The 21,997-nt window shown below is 49.1% G+C and overlaps 2 protein-coding genes across 30 annotated transcripts in view; one reads left to right on the top strand and one right to left on the bottom strand.

Moving 5' to 3' along the window:
• Positions 1–21,997, bottom strand: part of LOC121592895 (glucose transporter type 1) — a 172,973-nt gene that overhangs the window by 96,322 nt on the left and 54,654 nt on the right. For 15 of the 28 annotated variants that reach the window (XR_006004706.1, XR_006004707.1, XM_041914766.1 and 12 more), the window contains exon 1: positions 2,034–2,232. The exons of 9 other annotated variants lie outside the window; for them this stretch is intronic. The gene's annotated coding sequence lies outside the window, so the exon portion shown is untranslated. Of the gene's footprint in view, positions 1–1,768; positions 1,791–1,981; positions 2,001–2,033; positions 2,240–21,997 lie in introns of those variants that run through there. 4 more of the 28 variants (XM_041914776.1, XM_041914771.1, XM_041914780.1 and 1 more) reach the window with 4 other exon arrangements.
• The window catches only part of LOC121592898, a 42,092-nt gene continuing 22,623 nt past the window's right edge, over positions 2,529–21,997 (top strand). Inside the window, exons 1-9 of one of the 2 annotated variants that reach the window (XM_041914797.1) lie at positions 2,529–2,938; positions 3,065–3,186; positions 3,284–3,443; positions 3,583–4,354; positions 4,970–5,159; positions 7,708–7,805; positions 16,176–16,225; positions 17,794–17,887; positions 21,274–21,522. In XM_041914797.1, coding sequence (XP_041770731.1) covers positions 3,397–3,443; positions 3,583–4,354; positions 4,970–5,159; positions 7,708–7,805; positions 16,176–16,225; positions 17,794–17,887; positions 21,274–21,522 — 1,500 coding nt within the window. In that variant the 5' untranslated portion in view covers positions 2,529–2,938; positions 3,065–3,186; positions 3,284–3,396. Of the gene's footprint in view, positions 2,939–3,009; positions 3,187–3,283; positions 3,444–3,582; positions 4,355–4,969; positions 5,160–7,707; positions 7,806–16,175; positions 16,226–17,793; positions 17,888–21,273; positions 21,523–21,997 lie in introns of both variants that reach the window. The other variant, XM_041914799.1, reaches the window with a different exon arrangement.

The following is a 21,997-nucleotide window of genomic DNA, read 5'->3' as shown; positions in this document are numbered from 1 at the left end:
GGTCGGGAAAGATCGCAGAATTTCTCCATCCCCATTCCAGGTCGGGAGCACACAACACACACAGGGGATGCTGGCGCAAAAGATGGCGACAAGCCAGTCGACCTGCACAATTTAGCGACTACCTCGATAAATAATTAAACATGCTAATAAACTTTTCCAATAATTCGACAGCAGCAGCAGAGGCAACCGGCACGGGATCGTCAAGGGCCCCGAGAAACAGACTGTGCCCGCCGCCTTGTGCTAAATATCGACCACCTGTTTTCGGGGAAAATTTGCCAACCGCCACCGCCTCCTTAGCTGCACGTTCCTTCGAAGGGCTAATCGGACGGGCGGATGATGGAAAAGTTATTACCCCCCGTCGGATGTTATGGATTTCATAAAGAGAGAGAGAGAGGGAGCGAAAAAACCAAGAACGAGAGGGAAGCTTCAAACATTTTGAATGCTTTCGTTCGAAACACATTTGCATTTGGCAGTCCAAACGTTTGCCAACCCGTTGCAAAAGATGGTGACAATAAAATTAATATCGCTCTGTGCACTTCGATTTTGGTCGCTGGGGCCGGAAAATTAACGACCAACTAAACAGCAACCGATAATGAAGGGCACACATTTGTCACATTATTATTAGGGTGGACAGTTCATGCACACAGGGTGCATTATTTCCATGCTTTTTTCCTCGTTTCGCGCAATAAATGCATCAACGCGTTTAATGGAGCGCAATTAAAGATACGCGCTCGATGATAAATTGGAAAAAAGTGCAAAGAAACCTGACAGTTAGTATTGCTCATTAAGATGACAGTAATTGATTGCGCTCGCTTAAGTAATTAAATTTACTTTAAATGGTACAATTTGTTAGTGTGTACTTCTCTCCATTCTTCTCACACAAACTCACTCGATGTAACTGAAACTCGGCTCGTTATCGTTGCCCAAGTTCACGGTCGCTTCTACATCCGCCGCTCTCGAACGATCAACGCGCTTCCATCTTTAGACAAATCGTGTGACACAATCTTCCCCATGTCCATTGTTGTTTGTTGATACGGAATGGTCGAGGCTTGGGGCACGTGCTCGCTGTGTAGTAATCGCCATCCATCATTATCGTACCGGCCCCGTGTGTCGGCGGCATATAATTTCAAGTGTCTTTCTTACTACTGATTGCAGCATGCCCCACCATGTACCCCGATTGCTTAATTAGTGGAACATCAAACGCTGAATGATCGCTTCTATCAGACGGGGCAGTTGGTTGACGGTGTGAGTACTTTGTCGTTATCGTTTAAGCGACGACCAGCATAATGCATTGGTGCATGTTAAAGATGTTATCAGCGAGTAGCACGGGGATTTATTTACAGATCGGACTTACTAAATGGTATCGTTTGATAACTTATAATTCGATTATGTGGCTGTTAAGCAAAGCGCATAATTCATTCTCACCTTATATTAGACCGACAAATCGCTTCTTTGCTCCATACTCCAACGTTCACAAGGGAATGAGGATTTGCTCTTCGCCTGCTCACTCTTCTCACAGTATCTCATCGAAACTCTTTCTCGTACAAGCAATAGATAATGTGATAATGAGCCGCTTGTTGCCCTCAATGATGATGTTAGTTCGACGCCTCTTGGAATTGCGATAAGATGAAGGCTAGTGTGGTACACTGTGAGTCACATCACGCCCACGTGCTTCTGTGGAGAATTTTATAATCTACACTGCAAATGCCGCTCCCCCCGATCGGTTTGTGTAATGTGATGCAACAATTCACATTTACGGAGTGCATACGGGCAAAGGCAACAACACAAACACGAGAAAGCCATTTGATCGTCACACACCAACGAACAGTCTAAAAAAACACATAAAAACGCGCACTAAAACACGCACACGCACACGCACACATGAGGTTCGATCGCGAATAGCTCCGGTCAAACCGGTCTACGGTCACGCACACACACGCTCTCGCGCAGCAAACAATCGATCAAAACACAACACACGCACGCATTTCGATTCGTTCGCCACACGCGCGCCACGCAAACACGGTTTGACCTACAAAGCTTCTATAGAAAGATGCTACTCCGTAGGACGATTTAAGACACGCAAAATGCGCATTTTTGTGTACGGCCTTCTATCTTTGCTTTTGTACACGTTTACTACGCAAAAACAGTCGAAATAAACCGATCGATCGAATAGGTATGGGACACAAACACCTAACGCCAACAACACACCGCGGATGCTGATCGCGAAGTGACAAGTGAGATGCTTACCGCGTAAACAAGTGAGAGAGAGCGAGCGAGCGAGCTACGCCGCTCTCAGAGCGAACGATTTTGAACGGCTCACGCGCGCGCTCCTACTGTATTGCTCTCTCGCTTGCTCCCACAGTCAGCTGCTGGTGGCGTTTGAAATGTCATGTAAAATCCATCCCCCCGCCCCCTCCCCAAGGGGACCGTTAGTGGAACTATGGGATCATTTCATCAACGAGCGTGGTTTAATAGGAATTGTCGCTTCATGACGATCCGGACATCCGAAGCACCGAAAATAAGAAAAATATCGTTAGCGAAACTCATCTCACCACCCATGGACTGGAGGGCCGTACTGGGAGGGGAGGGGTGCGGTCGTAATGATTATACGGTGCGTGGTGATTCTAGTGACGGTCCCTAAGACTCTGTTATCACCCGCCACTGCTCGCGACTTGTAATAAATGTGCTTCATTATTTCGGTTACGTTTTTATGGCCGCGAAAACGAGCCAACAAAATCTTTCTACACGCGCACGCAGATAGAACACAGAACACCACACAACCAAAACGGCGCATCAACGCAAAGTGTCGAGTTGTTAGTTTTATTTTTACGACATCTCAACCCCGAAATAGGCGCGCGTCATCTGCCTCCGCCGTGAACGAACAGAACCTCCACCGAAAAAAGTGCTCAAAAATCGTCCTGCGCGTGTGTTTGTGTGTGTAAGTAATTCAAATTGGTACACGGAACAGTACGACACAGAGAAGAACGATTGTGTTTTGTCTTTTCTCAGCTCTCTAATCATCTCGGGTTTGTTTTCTTCTATCTACCTTGTCACGGCTTGACAGTTGTCTCATTTGTCAGTGTTTGAGTAGGCTTTGTCAGTCGAATAGTGCGTGCGTCTGGAAAGTAGGAAAAATCGCTGTCCTGAAAAGGAGCTTCCCGGTGTTTGTGGGTCAACAACCCGTACGTGAGTATTGTTTTAGTGCGCTAATGGAATAGTGCCCCGAAAAATAAAAACAATCTTTTTTAACACGATTTTTTGCTTTACTTTTTACACCTTACAGTTTTGGGCAGATGATTCCGGCTTACTAAAAATTGCACCCAGCACTGTTCTGTTTTGGAGAGACGCAAAAAAGCGACGTGAGTTGGAAAAGAAATTTCGAGTCCTTGTTGACGGATGTGCGCGCAATCAAAACAAACCCAACTCGGTCGGTCGGCCGGCAGGTTTGATTTTAATCTAATAAAATTGCCGCTTGCCCGAGCACATCCCCACGGGGGTATCCGACACGGGTTGGCCGGTGTGACCGACACACGCAGCGTATTTATTCCAGTTTTTTTTGTTGTTGTTGTTGTTGCTTTCTAGCCCAAAACCTGTCACCAACAGTGAGATCCCGGACGGAAGGACTCGCCGTACTGCAAGCATCACAATAATACATCGGTCCGCTCGGCTCTCTACAGCCCAATCACAACCACTTCCAGGACAAACGCCCAACGCAGGCATAATGAACCCGAACTATGTGAAAAAGTGTGCCGACTTTTTGCAAAACATACCGGCCCACAAGCTGGCCGCAACCAATATTGCTGCTACCGGTGTTGCTGCGGTTGCCTCAACCGATCCTTCCTGTCCCGCCGCCGGTGCCCCGCAGCAACCGCAATCGAAGCCCGAATCGATCGGCAACAGAGCTTTTGGGGCTAAAAAAACGCCCCAAAGACCGGGTGGTGGTGGTGTCGTGGGGATGACGAAGCGTCCCGTTTGGCGTCACCCAGCAGCCGGTCCAGTGGCTCCCTTTCCCCGCCCCCAGCAGCCAGCGCACGCAAGCGAGCAGCAAAAGTTCGTGCGGAGCTGCTGTCCGTCACGCCGGCCCGATACGTCGGCCCGCCCCGGACGGGCACGGGTGGATTGTCGGTGGGACGCGCAGGGTGGGAAACATACTCCAACCCCGCAGCCCACTTTACCGCCCACCGGTGAGATGAGTGCCGGCCCGATACGGGAAGGTCGAGGCGACGCAGATAACGTCAATCACCGGGACGGCATTGGACAGACGAGCGTGGAATGCCAGGACCGTCAACCGCCGTCCTGGGCCGGAATGCTGTCCGAGGCTCATCCTCTCCCGGCTGTCAGCGGACAGCGGAAGGTAAGGCTCCCGCACCCTTCCCGGTGCGATTATTCTTTCCACCAACTTTGGAGCCAGCCCCAAAAACTAGCCGAGCGGGAGGGCAGACGAGCGGGCGCCCAAAAATGTCGCCCGGTCTGTAACGAGATAACGATGATTTCGTTAACTGTTATTTGGGTAACACAGGGTTTTGCGCAAAAGCGACTCGTGGATACCTGGCGTACCTTCATCGAAAAGGATGATGTTTTTTTATCTTGTTTGCCAAATTTTTACCACCACTTCGCTTTGGTGTTTCGGTCTGTCCCTTTCTTTAGAATGTTTTTCCAATTTTCACATTCCAATACGCAGGTAGGAAGGGGTAGGCGTTTTGAGGGAAAACCCCCAGCAGGAATAGAATCTATGCGCCTGGCGAAAGGGATTAGCCGTGTTTGCTGAGGGATGAGCTAATGTTTTTAGTGCGACACGCGCATACACGCACAAATAATTCTCCTTTTTTGTCGGTGGAAATGATTTTGCCATCGACCACGGAACGAAAACTAATCCACGCCATCAATCTGCGTTGACTATTTTTATTTGTTTTCGTTGTGTTTGCTCTTACACGGGACTAATCGTCTTTTTCTCTTTATTACTCCTCAGGATGGACAACCAGCTGGAGAGTGGGACGAGTTTACCGATTGCTCTTCCGTCGATAACAACAACGCGCTACATGCAGAGGATGAAGCTTCGAACCGAAAGGCAGACAGCAAACTGTTTCAATTCCAGCCACTAAGAACGGTGCAATTTCTCTGTCTGGAGTTGAGGAACAAACTTCGAGCGCTGGGACCAGGTAAGCTGATACGTTCGCTGGCGGCTACTTATTGGGCGCACCTTCATTTTTAATGTCCAACTCATCACAGACCCCAAGGTGTGAAGGTAGCCTTCAAAACCATCATCATCCATCGTGGAACCACCGGTGTTAGTGTCAGCCAGTTCCTTCCCGAATCTTATCCAAAACCCCGCCTGACAGGTGACATTAATCGATGTCAATATCTGTCTTACCACCTAAAAAGTATTCGGGTTCAAGCCCTTCTCGGCTGGGTGATTTGCCACCCGGTACACTTCATCCGTGGGCCACCGTGACCCAACCACGATTAAGCGATGCAAAAACCCAACAAAAATGACAGCATTATTCATAATAATAATAATGAAAAATATTTACGCTCACCTTACCCCCGTTGACCAAAGAGGGTTTTAGAGGCATGGCCAACGCCGCAACGACGATATTCGCCGGGTGCTAGCCGGCTAGCGACAGACGATGATGGCTTCATTTTGGAGGCCCTGGTACCCGCAATTAACATCGGTCACGGTCGGAAGGTTAATAATAATGCCTACTTAGTCCGGTCCGCGTGCGTTCGGTTGGAAAAACATTGAGCTGGATGGGGGGGGGAAGTGAAATTCCACTAAAAAGCACTCGCAGGCCGGGTTTGGGAAACTCAATTTCCCGGAATTGCGTGAAAGTTAGAAGGACAATGAATTGCACCACCACGCTTCAAACGCGATCATTAATTTTGTGTTGTCTGGGTACGGGTTCCGTAGTTGTTTTTTTTTTTTTTTTTTTGGTTCTTAACATTATTTTTCGGCATCATTATAGTTAAAAACAATGGGCCCATCGGCGGGACCCAGTGAGTTCGAGGGTAAACCTCAGCAAAATAGTCACCTAATCGACTTGCGGCAAACGAACGAAAAAGAGAAAAACAACATGGTTCGGGTGTATCCTTCGGGTTGACAACGACAAATAGTTGCTCGGAGTGAGAGTCCTCGCCGTTGCTCAACAGTTTTCCGTCGCTATCGGGGCGCTTTGATCAATCGAAAGTCATGCCCGGAAGGAGAGGAGCTCGGTCACGGTTGCAGGCGAAAGGGTTGCATGGGAATAACTATTAATTTCCGTTTCATTGCTTGTTACACAAAGGCTAATGGAGTTTTTAGCTTTGTTTATTTAGCGTTGGGTGTGAAACCGTTCTTAGTGTTTCCTTTTTTTTTGGCGGGGAAAATGCTTTTAAATCGATTTAAGTTGATGTTTTTATGCTGTACAAATTGTTTAAACTTGATCAGTTAGCTTATTATAACTTCTTTTTTTTCGATTTTAAAGCCAGACGTTCAGACTTGGTTCTTTTTGGCTTTTGGGCAGCCTTTGCAGACAAATTGTGGTCGAGTTTAAAACAATTCTTAACCGATCAGCACCGCAACCCGTTCAATTTCCCCTGTACAAACCCCTCTCTTCGCTGGCCACAGTGAGGCAAACGGGGGCAGCAAAATGGCGTGCAGTGTGCAAAATAATGAAAAAATAATTATATTGATTTCAATTTTCATTATAATATGCAAATCGCCCGCATCCGGCTCGTTCAGGTCCGGGTTTTGGGGTCGTTCGATTCGCTTCGGCTGTGTGTAGCTTCCGTGTGTAGCGGGTTTCGGGCTGGCTGAGTGGCCACCGTACACAGACACTCAACTTCAACATTGCCGCGCTGTGCTTGTGTCCTTGTGTGTCCTTGCGTCCGACCCGTCTTCTGAGCCCGGGCACAATGTCGGTCCACTCGGGACGGTCGCAAAAACGCACTTCCAGCAAAAGGTTAGAGCGCATCATCCCGTCGACTTCGGTCCGGGTAAACCACATCCAACCTAACCAACCAACCAGCTAACAACGGCTTGCCCTGCTGGGCCCTTCCCGAATCCCCCACCCACCGCTGCCTAATGAGCGATGGATAATGCTTCAAGGCTTTAATTAGAGTTTAATGCAAGAATAACATCCATTCCCGTGAGTGGATCTTCACCTCCCCCTTCCCACGCTGTGTGGCACCTCTGGAAACACACCGGACACCGAAGTGGTTTATACTGTGACCGCGCTAGCACACCGGACTCCCCTCCCGGAGCATGCGGTTCAGTTGACGGGGTTATATTTTCCGACCATTTTGCCATTTTGCTCACCAACTCCGCCACCTTTTGTCCACCCCTTCCACCTCCGCGAGATGACCTGTGAAAGACAACATGCCGTCCGCGTGAAACGAGCGAGAAAATTAGTTCCTCCGGTAAAAAGCGGGAAACCCATTTTCGAGCACAATTTACTCGCGACACTTACGACGGCGCCCTCGTGCGGGGACCGTGTCGTGACCAACCTTTTAGCATCCTGACGGGAGTCGAGTCGAGCCCGTTGCATTAGCAATGAGACAAACATGACGATGTCGTCCACCGTGCAGGTGGCGATGTGGTGACGTGGGAGTGGATTTTGCTTCACTCTTTCCCGATATTTAAATGCAGTTGGTGATTAACACTTCGCCTGTCCTGCCTGCCTGTTGGATCTCCTTTTGAGTGACTTTTGTTTTCGTTTTTTGCCCTTTCAGAGCATCGCTCGCTGTACAAAATAGGCAAGGAGCTGTCGATTGTGGTTCGGTTCTTATCGCACCAGCAGCAAACGGATCCACCGGAAGCGACTGTTAAGGTAAGTAGGAGGGGAGATGGCTCGTTTGCTTATTTTCCCGTCAAGCTTCTCGGCAGCTAATTGAGCAGCAAACGGGATACAACAATCGGATGTTTTAGTTTAAGTGCTACCAGAAAACGGTGGTCGGGGCTCAGCCAATTCAATTCACCGAAAGGACAACACCATTAAGAGACTCTCGTCTGCACTTTTCACACCTTACAACATAATCAAACTTAAAAGTGTACCTTGTTGGGCGAACTCCTCCCAAGCGCTAAACGATGATTATTGATGCAATTTCCATTCCTGCCTTTTATGAGACCCACATTTATGGAGGGAAATAAAACAGCGCTTCCTGCGCTGTTCCTGCGACCCACTGTGGAATAGCATTCCAAAGCCTTTAAAGCCCCGGCCTGGTTGGGCACACCCTCCACTACAAGGTTGAAATTTATCATCGAAATCAGGCTAACATCGGGTCGGGTTGGTTTATGGGCAAAGTTTCGGTGGCAACCATTCCCTGGGGACGATCGATTGTTCGCAGTCAGTGTAATTAAAAGCTTAAGCAGCATTTAAAAATGGGCCCGGCGCGGAATGTTCATGCCATCCGCGGTCGCTTGCGCGGAGCTCATAAAATTGAAGAAACATTTGCTCGTATATTTGCCGCGCGGTGGTGTGCTGTTCATCTTTCATTTCCGCTTCCATTCCAGGGAACCCTTTAAAATCTTATTTTCGTGCCTTTCCTTTTCAGCAGCCCCCCCCCCCCTTTGCGACGCTTTGATGGGAGAATGTAAAAATACATAAAACAAACCACTAACTAACACCGCATGTCACGCAGGCAAAGCAAGGTGGAACGGTGGGGACGTGCGCTGGTTGTGACTGTGTATCCCCACTCCTCCCCCCGTCCGATCGAGAATGCAGATTAGTGGGAGGGGGAGAACAAGGGCGGACTGTCGCTAAATCGCTAAACTTTCTCCGCACCATTTTGCGACAGCCAAGGCGTGGCACATAAACTGAACCACACACACACCGACACGTCCCCTGTTCTCCTCTCCCCGCACGCGCGTGTGTGCTTGTGTGCATCCAAGGACACTTGCCAGAGGGCTCACCCGTGGTGTGCTACGCGCAGGGAGGCAGCAAGTCAGAGAGCAAAAGTCAATTCTAATTAATTTTATGATTTTATTAAGCCTCGGTTAACTTCTACACCATTAACGAGAGTGAACGAGCGCGGGAATGGGAGAGCGGGAGGCGGTGAAAGTTTTTACTGTCTCTCCAGCCAAACCCCTTTTCGTCCATGCAGTTCTGTGCTCCGTACTCCTGGAGGGAAGGAGGCACAGAATTGTAGCATTGTAGCTTGGCCTCGTTTTGCAGTATTCGGGATGACTGTGTATAGGTAACAGTTTAATAGCAAATCTCAGTGCCAGTGTGTGTGTGTGTGGCTTCATGCTAACCGGGGGCATGGTGATGCGTGTGCTTCCTCCCATTAAGTGGTGCCCGGGTTTTATCACCTTCATGTAATACGGTTACGAAAGTCATCAGGAGCAGTAGTAACAGGCAGCGCCATCTGGTTGAGTAGTTACTTTTAGCAGTACTTCGCTGTGGCGCTTGTTTTAGATGGTTTATGTACCGGATTCCTTTATTTTCTCATTTTGCCATCATTCTGCAATTGATTTCCCTTTTTGCTTGCTTTCGAAAACTTCATACAAACTATGGAAAAATATAATTACCCTTCCTGTTCTTTTTGCGCTCGCTAACGCGTTCCCTTTGGCGATTTAAAAGTATTTCCCTTTGCAATATCATTAAAAGAAGTAAAAAACACAAACCAACCCAGAACAAAAGAAAGAAACTATAAATTAAATGAGCAAAACTTATGCTCTGCTTTCTGTCTGTCTCTCTGTCTCTCTCTGTCTCTCACACGCAAACAAATAATGATGCAAAACGTAAACTCCGCCCTTGTGCGGTGAAGCGGCGCGTGACTCTAACGTTAAAGAAAGCGCCAAAGTCCAAAGCAAAAATACAATGAAATATTAATTATGTAAAGTAGCTTTCACAAGAATAAATTATTTGTACTTAATCAACGGCGGTACGGGACCGTTCCCAGTGGCAGGCGAGAAAAAGAAAGAAACTGACTGGCCAGTGGTCGTCGTTCCGGGAACAACACAAACGGAAAAGGAAACAACAGCGCGCGCACACACGCACAGAAAAAGCCAAACACCACATCCTGTCCTTTACGGACGTCCGACAGAAAAGAAAACGCCCACCACCCGACCAGCCGACCCATCGGGTGGGCGACCACTGACAAAAATGTATGACCGGTGAATCCCGATGGCACAAAAACGGACGAAGCGGAGGACGCGAAGGAAGCGATTTTTGTTTTTCAGCTGCCATTTTTCTGTATCTATTTCTTTTGGCCCCTTCCCCTCCCTTGCCAACCCATCCCGGGGCCCAGCGTGACCAAACACCGGTGCGATGATAATGAGTGAATGAATTATTAGCAGTTGATGCGCCCGCTGCTCGCATGTTTTTGTTATTTTTAAAGTCTCGCGTTTTACGCTCTTATTTTGCTCGATCGGGAAAGGGCGTGAGGCTCCATTAAACACAGGCCCTCGAATTTAAAGCTTGGAGGTTTCATTTGGCCTCCCCTTCCCCTTCTTCTGGCCCGTCCGGCCGTCCGGATGTCCGTGTCTTTTCCGCCGTCCGCCTGACCGATCTGACCTCGCGCACCGGACAGGCGGACAGTGTGCTGACGTTTGCGGCTATTAACGTGTCAGCGTAAAAATATGGCTCAGGGGCGTATCCGCACTCTTTCGCTCGTTGCCAGGGCCGCAATTGTGCACGGCGCACGAAGGCGTACTAAGGGCTCCCCCATGTTAAGGGGGCCAGAGCGCGAAGAGGACGCGACCGTTTCAAGTGGGCGGCATGGAACTTGATTTGGTAGTTAAAATATTTAAAAATAATTGATTTATCGATTTATCGGTTCACTGACGGTTCGACCCGGGTAGCATCATAATGCGTAGGAGAGAGAGATAGAGAGAGGGAGAGAGAGCGAGGCGCACCAAATGGGTGGAATCGCTTCAATAGGTTCGCTCAATGCTCAACCGTCCTGTGAAATGTCGGAAAAATGTAAAACTCTTTTTTTTTGTTATGTTTTGCAAACAACATAGCTCGTTGCGTTCATTTCACGTAAACTTCTACCGGAGCGGAACGATGCAACTTCATTCGGGAAGTGTGCGTTGGACAGCCAGTGGCCTTTGGCTGGTTGGAATACCATATATATTGGTCGTTACGGACAAGCTTTCCCCATCGGGCCCAAGTACCTGGGATAATATATTTGTAAAGTTTCACGTCAATGGGTAGAACACTCGTTGCTATTTATTGGAGCTTTCAGGCGTTTTACAAGAGCGTGAAATCTGTATGTAAACGCCTAGCATTATGCATTCCGCGTTACAGTAACTGCCGCTTAACGTCGTATGGGAGCGTTTTTTAAACCCAATCGAACGATCGAGTTCTTTTGCATACCCGATTGTTTATTTCCGGAATGGCGCAATCTCTGCGCCAATAGATTGTTTAGGCTTGCTCCCAGTGCAGTGCCAAGCGTACGGTTACTTTCACTTTAATGCAGCACCCATTGCTGTGCTGCCGAGGGGCTCAAGTGTATCCGGCATGCTCAACAGTCGATCGATCGATCGAAAACACGAGCCTACAAAAGAAAGGAGCGATTCTCCGCACTCACACACACACACACACAAACACGCACCCCGGGGGACGTTGTTTCATGTTGGTGCAGTTTTCACGGACCAATCGCCGTTATAGGAGCTGCTGTGTGTATACGTGTGTGTGTGTGTATGTACACCCTAGAGGTGTCCTACTGCGCAGAGCCTTGCGAAACTCCCCTGCACCATACATACCCCGGGGTACTAAATTATGTAAACGACTTCAGGAAAACTATTATCATTCCAAAATATGAAACATCCTACTTTTCGGGCGCCGGTTTCGTAGGCAAAGTAATGGGGCAAAAGCTCTCCCTTGAACCACACACACACGCACACACGCAAGGTTCGAGCGAAAATCCGGACCACGGCAAATGCCGAACTTGAAACACACCGTTGCCACACAAACCGAGCACTAAACGGGGGCTAAACATAGCCCTAAACCCGGGCAGCTAAGTTTGCTTTTGTACGGCCGGCAATCGATAAACATTTATCATCCCTTCGACCGGTGTTCCGGTGGCAAAGTTCGGTTGCTCCGGGACGGCACAACTTCGATACACGCACCCCAGTGCTGGGTGCCTGGTGAAACCGTACCGTACCGAACCCGCAAGGCCAGCCGGTGCCCGTGAGCTCTAAATCAGGCGCTGCTCTTCCGCACCGCTCCAAACCGGAAGCAAGCATCAGGCAGAGAGTGCCGCCAACGCCGCGCACCACACGCTTACTTGCTCCCGAGAGCACATCACTAGAAACGGATCAGCTCTGCTCGGATGGGACAGCATTCCGAAGCAGGGGGTATGGGGTCCCGTCGCCCCCCAAGGTCCCAAGATCTGTTGAGTTGTTTTCTGCGAAAAAGTTATCACTTTGTGTCAATACGGCGCTCGATCCCGTACCAGAACCGAAGGGATAAGAAGGCACACTACATACAGGAGAGGATGCGGCCGTGCACTGGCTACTACTCGTGATTGCACGTGTGTCTCGTGATGGCACTCGAGTAAGGAACTCCTTCTTCCACTTTGCCCTGCTAGCCTAATCTTCGTCGTTAGAGAGGACTCCTCGGAGAGCAAGCGCAGGCTGAGCATGTTTGAACAAAAACACACGACCTGGCTCACTCCCGGAAAGGGGTTGGGAGTCCTCTTCAAAACACGCCACGCCGTGTTGTAGCAGCGGGCAAGTAAAGTCTCCTGACAAGGTTGTTTACCAGCAAGGGCGCGCACCACCGCCAATGGGGCGTTGGAGTGCGGCACATCTTCACACACAGCGCGTGTAGAACAAGGGGGGCGCTAGTCGCGCAACGGATAATGGCATCGAGGGCGATTGGTGAAGTTAACAGCCTAAATAATGGCAGTAACAGCAAACACCATTTCGCAGCTACAAAACAATTGATCGATACAAACGTGTGTGTGTGTTTGCAGGAACTTTTATGTGTGTGCTCACCGGAGGGGGCATGCTTCAAGGACCCGTTCAGTACTCGAGCCGGTCTTTTTATAAGCCGTCGGATTGTTTGGTAAAGAGCTGCCACTGCTGCTGCTGCTGCTGCTGCGATGGAAAGCTGGTCCGTACTTGAGCAAGTACCGCCGACGTACATTCAACATGTCTCCATGGCTCGGTACAAAACCTGTAAAGTTTCGTAGAAGCACTTTCCACTGTCGAGCGACTCGAACCTATGCGATACAAGAGCCGTTCGTTTTACCAAGTTCTACCAAGTCATTTGCAACAAAATGTCCCCGTAACTTGGGGGTTTGCAAGGTGGGGAACCGTCGGATCGAACGGAATAGATTTTTGTGTGAACGTGGTACCGACGTGGTAGAGTTTTCAGCAAGTTTTCTGCAGGTAAATCGCTACCGCAAACCGCGTCGAACGGTAGCGCTTCCGAAAGTTGTTCCGAATGGTGCGCGGAACTTACGGCTTGAGAAGCGAACGAGTGGCTGTGTACGCATTGTAAGCGAAACTACGCGCGGAAGGCATCTGCCGGTGTGGGTTAGCTTCGAGTGGACTTGAAGCGCCCAACATCGATAGAGCGATGGCAAGTAATCGGTAAGCTGCGGGAGCTTTATAGTTCAACGTGTGTATGTAAAGGGGCCTCACTCTCTACAGCAAATCCTTCGTGGTGCCCTGGGGGAAAGAGGCACAGCGGTGTACTTCACGTGTATGGCTCCCGAGAGGATTCCGAACCCGAAACCGGGTGGTGAGCACGGTCGTCAATATATTAACGGAGGCATATTTTATCCTTTCCAAAGACGGAGCGAGAGCAAGAGGAAGGCGGAGTACATGTTCGTCGGCTTTGGCCTGCCACTGTACAAGTAGTATTACCATTCTTCACCCGGGACAGGGGCAAATGTGTCCATTTGAACTTTGAAGAAGCTGTGTACACTCGGGGTCTTAAACGATGCGGCACGAAAGGGACGCATAAATTCAATGCATGCCTTTTTTTTCACCGTTGTTAGTGTGCGTTAGTAGCAGAAAAGGGTCGACTCCTGGAGGGATATTCATGAGCATGTGAGAATATTCCATAATCTCTGCCAAACTACCCTTTTTTTTACACGACCATCGCCCGAACAGTGAGCGTCCGGAAGGGAACCCAGCTTCGATGATGAGTTTTTATTTTCAAAAGTAAAGTATGGCAGAGAGAGAGAGAGAGAGATAAGAAGAGTGTATTTCCAGTAAAATGGGGGAATCAGCGAGCTACAAAATGGTATTTACAGTCCGCCTTTTTGAAGTGCTAGACCACTTACGGCCTTATTTGCCGCGCCCCTCAAGTGATTTTCCAACAGCGCTTCGATAAGGATTCGAAAGCGGTACCCACAGCAAAACCATCCACCGCCGCTTTGCCGTGATGGATTTGGATCAACACATGGCACACCCAACCATTGGCACTCCTGTGCGCTAAGCATTGGATCCGGTCGATGCACGGATTAGGTCGTTCCTAACGAGCGCATGCCAGCTCGGTAACTGTACTTGAGTGGCCTGGGCGAGAGAAATATCTACTGCCATAAATCTTTCACTCATTTTGGCATCAATTTCCGACCAGTTTTGGGAGGGGGGGCAGTGCTTGGAGTTTGGCAGGCACCACACCTTCAGACTACGAATGCGACTTTGATACCGCAGCGCCCTCTACGTAAGAAAGCGCCCTCTACATGCAAACACACCCTCAACAGCAAACGGTAAGCCTCATTACCCTGTCATCCGGACACATCAATCAAACGTGAAATTGTTTGGAAATCAACTGTCGAACGAATTTTGATGTTCGTTCCCGTTGACTTCCCACGCCGAAAACACACACACACACACACACTGCTTTCTCCATACTCTGACGTCTTTGGTTGCGAGCAACAGCAGCCAGGGACGCCGTGTACCTGTGCTGTAATGCTTAAGCTCCGGAGACATATGAACCACATCCAGCGGGTGGCATTTTGCACACGGCACAAAGGGAGCAGGCCAAACCGCAACCAGAACCATCCGACCGGGGGGGTTGCGCTGTGTGTTCCAGAAGTTTTGTAGATTTATGGGCCTCGCACCGCTTGCGCTACTGCAGCACTCCTCGTATTTCCTGGCCGTTCCCAAAAGGGACTCATTATTTTCGGGCATAACAAAACAGCTCACTCTTTCGGGGCAGCCGGAACAGTTGAACAGGGATATTCGGTACTCCCCGCCCGGAACACGATGGGAAGAGGGAGCTCGTGAAGGACGCCCCAAAACACCGAAACCGATACCTGTCGTACTGCTCACCCCCTTGAACCGCTCGCACGTGTGTTTTCGTGAACGTGAGATATGAAAAGCTCCAACGCGCTCGTGCGTCCATCTGCACCGGGATATATTTCAAAGACGTGCCCCAATCTTTACTGCCATTCGGGCAGCCTCCTCTGACCCAGCTGCACGTGGTTCGTAAATGGTTAAAAATGGTACTGAAGCCTGGGCCTGGGCCTGGGCACAATGAAACCCCAAGAACCAACTCCCGAGCATCAAGAATCAAGATCTTCTTACAACGGCAGCAGCATCCCGGGCAAAAAAGGCATATATTATCGTATATATTTTGTCACGGGAATGATCGATGGGAATCCCTTTGCCTCTCACGAACAAGAGCGGTACACACACACACACACGCACTGAGAGGGAAAGGCAATCAAGTCGTTTTGCCGCGTAACGCCCAAACAGCAACCACGGAGCAACATTGGCTGCTTTTTCTCGAGCGCGCCCGTGCGTGTGTGTGTGTGTGTGTGGGGTGTGATTGTACAATAAATCATGCCAATCCTGGGGCGCCACCACCTGGGCGAGAAGAAGCTGTACACCTGCACACAAGGATCAAAGTGTGTGTAATGCCGGGGTGGCGGGTTGCCGTTGGAAATAAAGCCCTCATGCGATCGTTTCATCCGCAAAAAAGTCGCTTCGCGGGCCTACCTTTTTACGTTATTACCTGTTTTTGCAAGGCTGGGATAGGCTGACGAGAGAGAGAGAGAGCCTTTTCATGGCTGAGGGGTTTTTTTTCCTGTTTCGAAAAGCCTTTAACGTTTCGCACGAATAGAACGACACCCATCCCAAACTAGGATGGGGAAGCTTTTAATTGCCTACATTCAGGCGCCGCGCTCAAATCGACACCAGATTGTTTTCGACTGATCCAATCTATTCGTGCTAAATAAATAATTTACGCTTTCTTTTCTCTTCCTCTTTTTTTTCTTTTTGCAATGCTCGGACACACCCACAGGATGGCACGGACCGGACGCAAGACAAACCCGAATGCCCGTAAGTATAATTACCATCAGTTTTCCTTCGATTCTCTACCCACCACCATCGGGGGTCTTTCTTTTCGTTCCAGTTGTGCTACACCGTTGTAGTTTTTGTTCAGTTCATCCGCAAATGTACTTTTTTGTTATACTTTCTGGGTGGGCTACGCTGCCCCACCGCCGCTATGGCTCATTAGAGAAGGAGCGCACGGGGCCGGGCGCCATTATTATCTCGCAACCATATCGTCCTCCTTTCGCGCCGGCTCCCAACCGCCAGCGAGAAAGCGAAATTGTACCGATTGGTTCCGCCTTTGCCTTTGCCGAACAAAGCTGCTGGTTGCTCTCTCTATGTGTGTGTGTGTTTGTCTGATGGGGTGAAACAAATCGTGAAACACGAGAAAGAAGAAAGAAGCGCGCCGGACAGCCGGGACGAATATTAGCAACAATCCAGTGTCCATCGTTATTGTTCGAAACAGCAATGGTGGTGGTGGTTCGTTCCCTGGGATATTTCATCCGATCATTAAACGGTTCTGTTTGCCACCCACCCATCCCCTTCCCCCCGCACCACAATCCAGTGCGAAGCCATCGTTTAGATGATAGAATGAAAAATCTTTTCCTACGTCTTTTTTCCCTTTTCTTGCGAGCACAAATAAGACCGACTCTGGTCCGCTCGTTCTTGATGCTCGTTCCTTGCCCCGTTGTTTACTCCCCTCCCCTTTTCACCTTCACCCATCCGATGCCTTGCTCGCTCGGTGGAAGGACGCGTGAATGTGAAGGTTTCAAATTAATCGCCAGCATTAAATCATCGTCCATCGTTTTCGTTCGGCGAAGCGCGCAGCTAAATGAATCCTCATTAGATACATCGAAATATCTTATTTACGTTTGCCATTTTCTTTGCAAACCGTTTCCCTTCTACCCTTCAGGGGGTTCTTTTTTTTCTCTATCTCTTTCTCCCTTTTTGTCTCTGTGCTGCGTTTAACGATAACGGGGTGTATTTATAATATTCCCGCACCCGCGAGGGTCCACCAAGCACAACGAGAATGTGTATGTGGGGTTTTCGGACAGAAAGGATCAGGCAGACAGACAGACAGACAGAGCAGACCGTATTTGCCTTCTCCGCTTCCTCACCCAAACACACACACACTGGGAGCGCTGGCACTGGTCCCTCAGGTCCCATTTTGTCGTTTTTGCAATTCCCGCAATGGAGTTCCGCTTTCGTCGGCTGCTGACTTGACTGTGTTTGTACTATTTGTCAAAACTCGGCGCCTCCCCCCTCCCCCGGTCCCGCTGGAACCCCCGGGGCTGGCAGTATTTTGTCCATCCGTTCTGAGCCGCTGTCATACTTACCGGAGGACTAATTCTTAGTAGGAACTGGCGGCAGCCCGCCCGCCCTTCCCAGCTTAGGGTTTGTGGCGTTTCGGGGCGAGCGATTGTGCGGCGGGGTGTGGGATAAAACTTTTTCGTCACAATCATAATAATTATTTCTTCCGTACCGTTTCTGCCCGCTCTCCCCATCATTCTCATGCTTCATGCTTCTTCTACTGTCTGTTTTTTTCTCTCTCTCTTTTTCTCTCTCTCTGCCTTTAGGAACTGTCAGCTGCTGCAGCGAAACTGGCAGGACGATCGGGACCGGCACGCCCAGGAAAGCGCCCAGTTAACGGAGCAGATTAATTATCTGCAGGTAATTAGTTTCTTTTAAGGCTCATCGTTTCGCTGCTCTAGTTGCTCTCCCCCCTGTCCAACGGTTCGCTGTCCACGGAGCGACGGTATTTTTGTCCTGTGTTTATAGAACAGAAGACTTCTTTTTTGCTTCTACGTGTGTGTGTGTGTGGCTTTATCGTTGCCACCCAAGAGAGTACTGCCCGGTACGATTTTAGGTCGGGAAAATTTATCATTTTTCTTTCTTCGTCCAACACTGTTGACCACCGTGAGCTGCAGGATGACTCACCGTGAGCTGCGATAGCGCGCGCGTATGTGTGTGTGTGTTAAGCTGTGTGTTAGAAAGCGAAACGAAAGCGCTTAACCCCGGGATATGGAATCTTCGGGCGCTCTTTTCCCGAAGCTTTAGCAAGTCGCATGGAATGAACACGCTTTTCGGTACGCTTCACGATACTATAAAATTTTATTTCCCCATCCCCTGCTTGCGAAGCTGCTCTCCTCAGCTCTCGCACATAGCGGCAAAAGGTCAGGAACGACTTTCGCACCTTTTTTTTTGTTTGCTCACAGAGCGCCGCCAGATCGGGAAGGGCCGCCAACGAGCAAGGCGATACGCTTAAGTTAGCACAATTTATTCATTGTCCGATTATCTGCAACGGGGGGCGCGCGATGGCTTATCTAAAGCCGGCGTTGAACCGTGAGCATAGTTGCCCCCCTGGGTTGTTGCAAAAACCCGTGTACCGTGTAGATGCAATCACTGTCTCGCGGGCTCGCGCTCGGGGCAATCGTTATTGTACGAGGGAGATGGGGGCGGAGTATAGAGGGAGACGGTGCAAAACTATGGGCGCAACTTTCAGGCTCGATTTGTGGGTGCACGGGAGAGCGGGGATCGGCGCGGGGGAGGATCGGATGTTGCATTAAAATGGGGCACGGGGCTATAAATTAAACTAGCGGCCATTAATGAAGTTTTGTGCCGCGCTTTACCTTTTACACCTTTTTTTTTTGCCTGCTTGCTTGCTTGGTTGGTGTGCATCGTTATTGCGTTTACAGTGGAGTAAGTTCTAGCAGCAAGGATGAAGATGCATTCCTTTGCGAGGAGGTGGTAAAATGTTGATGCTTACCTGTAACGATACAAATTGCAAACAGGTAAAACCGCGTTAGTCTTTCGATCTATAAGATATTACATTTTTTGTAGACGTGTTTGGATTACAAGATGCTCAATTCTTTTACTTTGTTTATACGTTTAAGCAAAAATCATTTGAAATCATTCCAATGTATCGTTGTTTGAACTTTACCTAAAAGATAATCATAATATTATGCCGCCGAGTAGCGAAATTGTTTTAAAATGTAATTTTGTGCTGAAAATTGCATACATTTAGGCGTATTATTTGAACGAAACTTGATGCTCGTGGCATTCATTCAAATTGAAAGGTTTTTTTTTAATTATTTTCTATCTACATAGAATACACACATATTTTCAATTGAAGTATGATTTTTAACCCCCTTCCCAGCCATTTCCTGTAAACCGCAGCCATGCTACTTTACACGGAAGCAAGTTCATCATCCGGCGCGAGGAGCAGCACAACTTCACACACAACTTCGCCGTCAGAAACTCGCGAAGAAGGAAATTAATTAATCAATGTTTCAATGTTGTTGCCAAGCCGGGGCAGTTAGTCCCCGGGCAGAATAACCTTCCCGGGCGACGACCCTTTTCATGGCCCCGCTCGACACGGCGGCCCCGTGATGAATATGTGTTTTCATGGTGTGTTGTTGTTGTTGGGGGTTGCTTTTTTTGTACACTCTGTGTGAAAGAGTTGAGTGTTGATTTTTTCCCTCCCCATTGGCTCGCGGTGGGTACTTTTTATCGCGCCTTTCATAAGGAAATTGGAAAAGTTTTATCGAACGCGCTCCGGCCACCCCAGTGCGGTGCGCGGTTGATGAAATCGGGAACAAGGAACAAGCCCCACAAGGTGGTGGAGAGGGAGGAGGAGGAAAAAATATCCAAACATTTACGGTGTATTTTTAAAGGGGTGTTTGTGCTGTAATGGTTTTGTGAAAATACGGTCCTTTGCGCACTGTGATGTAGCACAACACCGAGAATGCTTTATGCAAAACCAATTGATGATTGTAGTCATTACACAGGGACAATAGAACCGCATAGAATACGCTGACCTCTCTGTTACCACGAGCGTCTGCACGCCTCCCATTGCCACCTCCTCTAAACAAAACCCCCATTTAAAGTACGGTGATCATTTGCAGTTGTGCAGCAATTGTCTTTGCGGTATGTTCTCTTCCGGACCATTTCTTCTCCCGTACTGGGGGGAAGGTGAAAGGTGTGGGTGGTCGTAACACACAATGGTCGTAAGAAAACAACAGCCCACAGACATCGTCCCATATGGCGCTTGTTAGGCGGCACCGCTCGTTGACATCGACCACATTTGCTACGGTAATGCGCACCGGCAACCGCAGGACACGTTCGACTGATAAAACACACATTGATTGATTGTAGTAATTACTCAGCCACACACACATACACACACGCGCACTCCTTCCCCGGTATGGACCATACAACCGAGGGACACGTGCCGAAAGGCCGACGGTCACGCAATTACGTTGTCAAATAAGAAAGATCAGCAACTGGACCGACCACCGATCTGAACATCCAAAACATTCCAGCACTCATCCAGCGCCCTCTAGCGCTCCCATTCTTCTGTGAGGCGAAAGGTGTGTTTGTGTGGATACATTTCCCACCGAGCCGTTCATCACGGACACTGGACTGGCTTGCTGGAGCCTTATCCAGGGTTCCAGGACCCGGGGTGCGACTGCTGAGATGCTGCGTCAGTAACGCACTACTCTACCCAGGGCGGTTCCTTCCCGATGCTGTGTTGTCAATAAGACGCCAGATGGCGATAAATTCCTTGTACACGATAGGCGTCTAGGCGCACTAATCTCCTTTTCGCTGCTGTCGTATGGGTGGGTGTCTGTGTGTATGTGGGTCTGGTAATGCGTACGTGCGAAATGAGCCTTCCCGGAACTGTTTCATTTCCACACGTTAATCACCCTATCAGACGCATGTCTCAAATCCCTTTTGGCACAGCAAAGCCTTATTTCAATTCCCCTCCCCTGCCCTGGGGGCCAACCAGCAGCAACCATGGCCCGGCTTCGTTATCGCCTTTTCGCTGTGGGTTTGTGTTTGTGTGGCCTGTGTGTCGATAAACAGGGCAAACGGAAACGCGCAGAATAATTATCACTTCCTTTTAATTACTAACCTATCGCTCGGTTGTCAAAGCTTGACGTTTCCCTTTCTCTCTTGGTGTGGCCTTGTGTGTGTATGTATATATTTTTATTTCTCACTGCTCCATGAAGCCGCACACGGTCTGAAATCGATTTTTTGTTCGCTTTTTTCCGCAGACACAGCTACGCACGGTCCCGCGGCCGCAGGACGTGGGCGAGCTGGTGCGCGAGCAGTACCGCCGCATGGAGAGCGATATTACGAAATTAAAGCTCGCGGTCGACGAGAAAAACGTCGAGCTGGTGTTGATTAACGATCTGAAACGGAACCTCAAGGAGGCGCTTGCGAGGGCGAAGCGGACCGAGCAGGAGCGGGCGGAGCTGGAAAAGCGCTTGCTGGAAGCGCAGATGGAAAACAAGCGGCTGGAGGTAGGTAGGAAGTAGGTTGCGAGCGAACCGTGCTTTATGTTAATTTTTAATAAGGTTTCCACATGACCAGGAATTGAGATGCTTTTGTTGTACAGATTGCGTACCTCTTGGCGCGTAGCGCTGAGAGACGAAGAAATACGCCTTAAAGTATGCAATTGGTCGACACAAAATCTCCTTTCAATCAGCTTTTCTTTTAAAAGCTCCTACAAAACATTGCACCCGAGGAGCAGGTGTACCGCATCATCATCAGCGTCATCAGAAGAGTAATGATGGATAGAACTTCCACGAAAGCTCGAGATTTTCATCCCCACCATTAAGTTGAGGGATCAAACTTTCCCAGAATGAGCCGAATATTTCAAGTGTCACGAGCTTCTCAGAAACGGTGACAATCAATTCTGTAAAAAAGCAGCGACTGTTGAACCTTTGCGAGCTCTACGCTGCTCAAGTGTCGTCGTGGAGTGTAGCTTTACACAGT

Source organism: Anopheles merus, chromosome 2L, assembly GCF_017562075.2.
Source record: "Anopheles merus strain MAF chromosome 2L, AmerM5.1, whole genome shotgun sequence".
NCBI lineage: Eukaryota > Metazoa > Arthropoda > Insecta > Diptera > Culicidae > Anopheles > Anopheles merus.
This window is presented reverse-complemented; position numbering and strand designations above follow the sequence as displayed.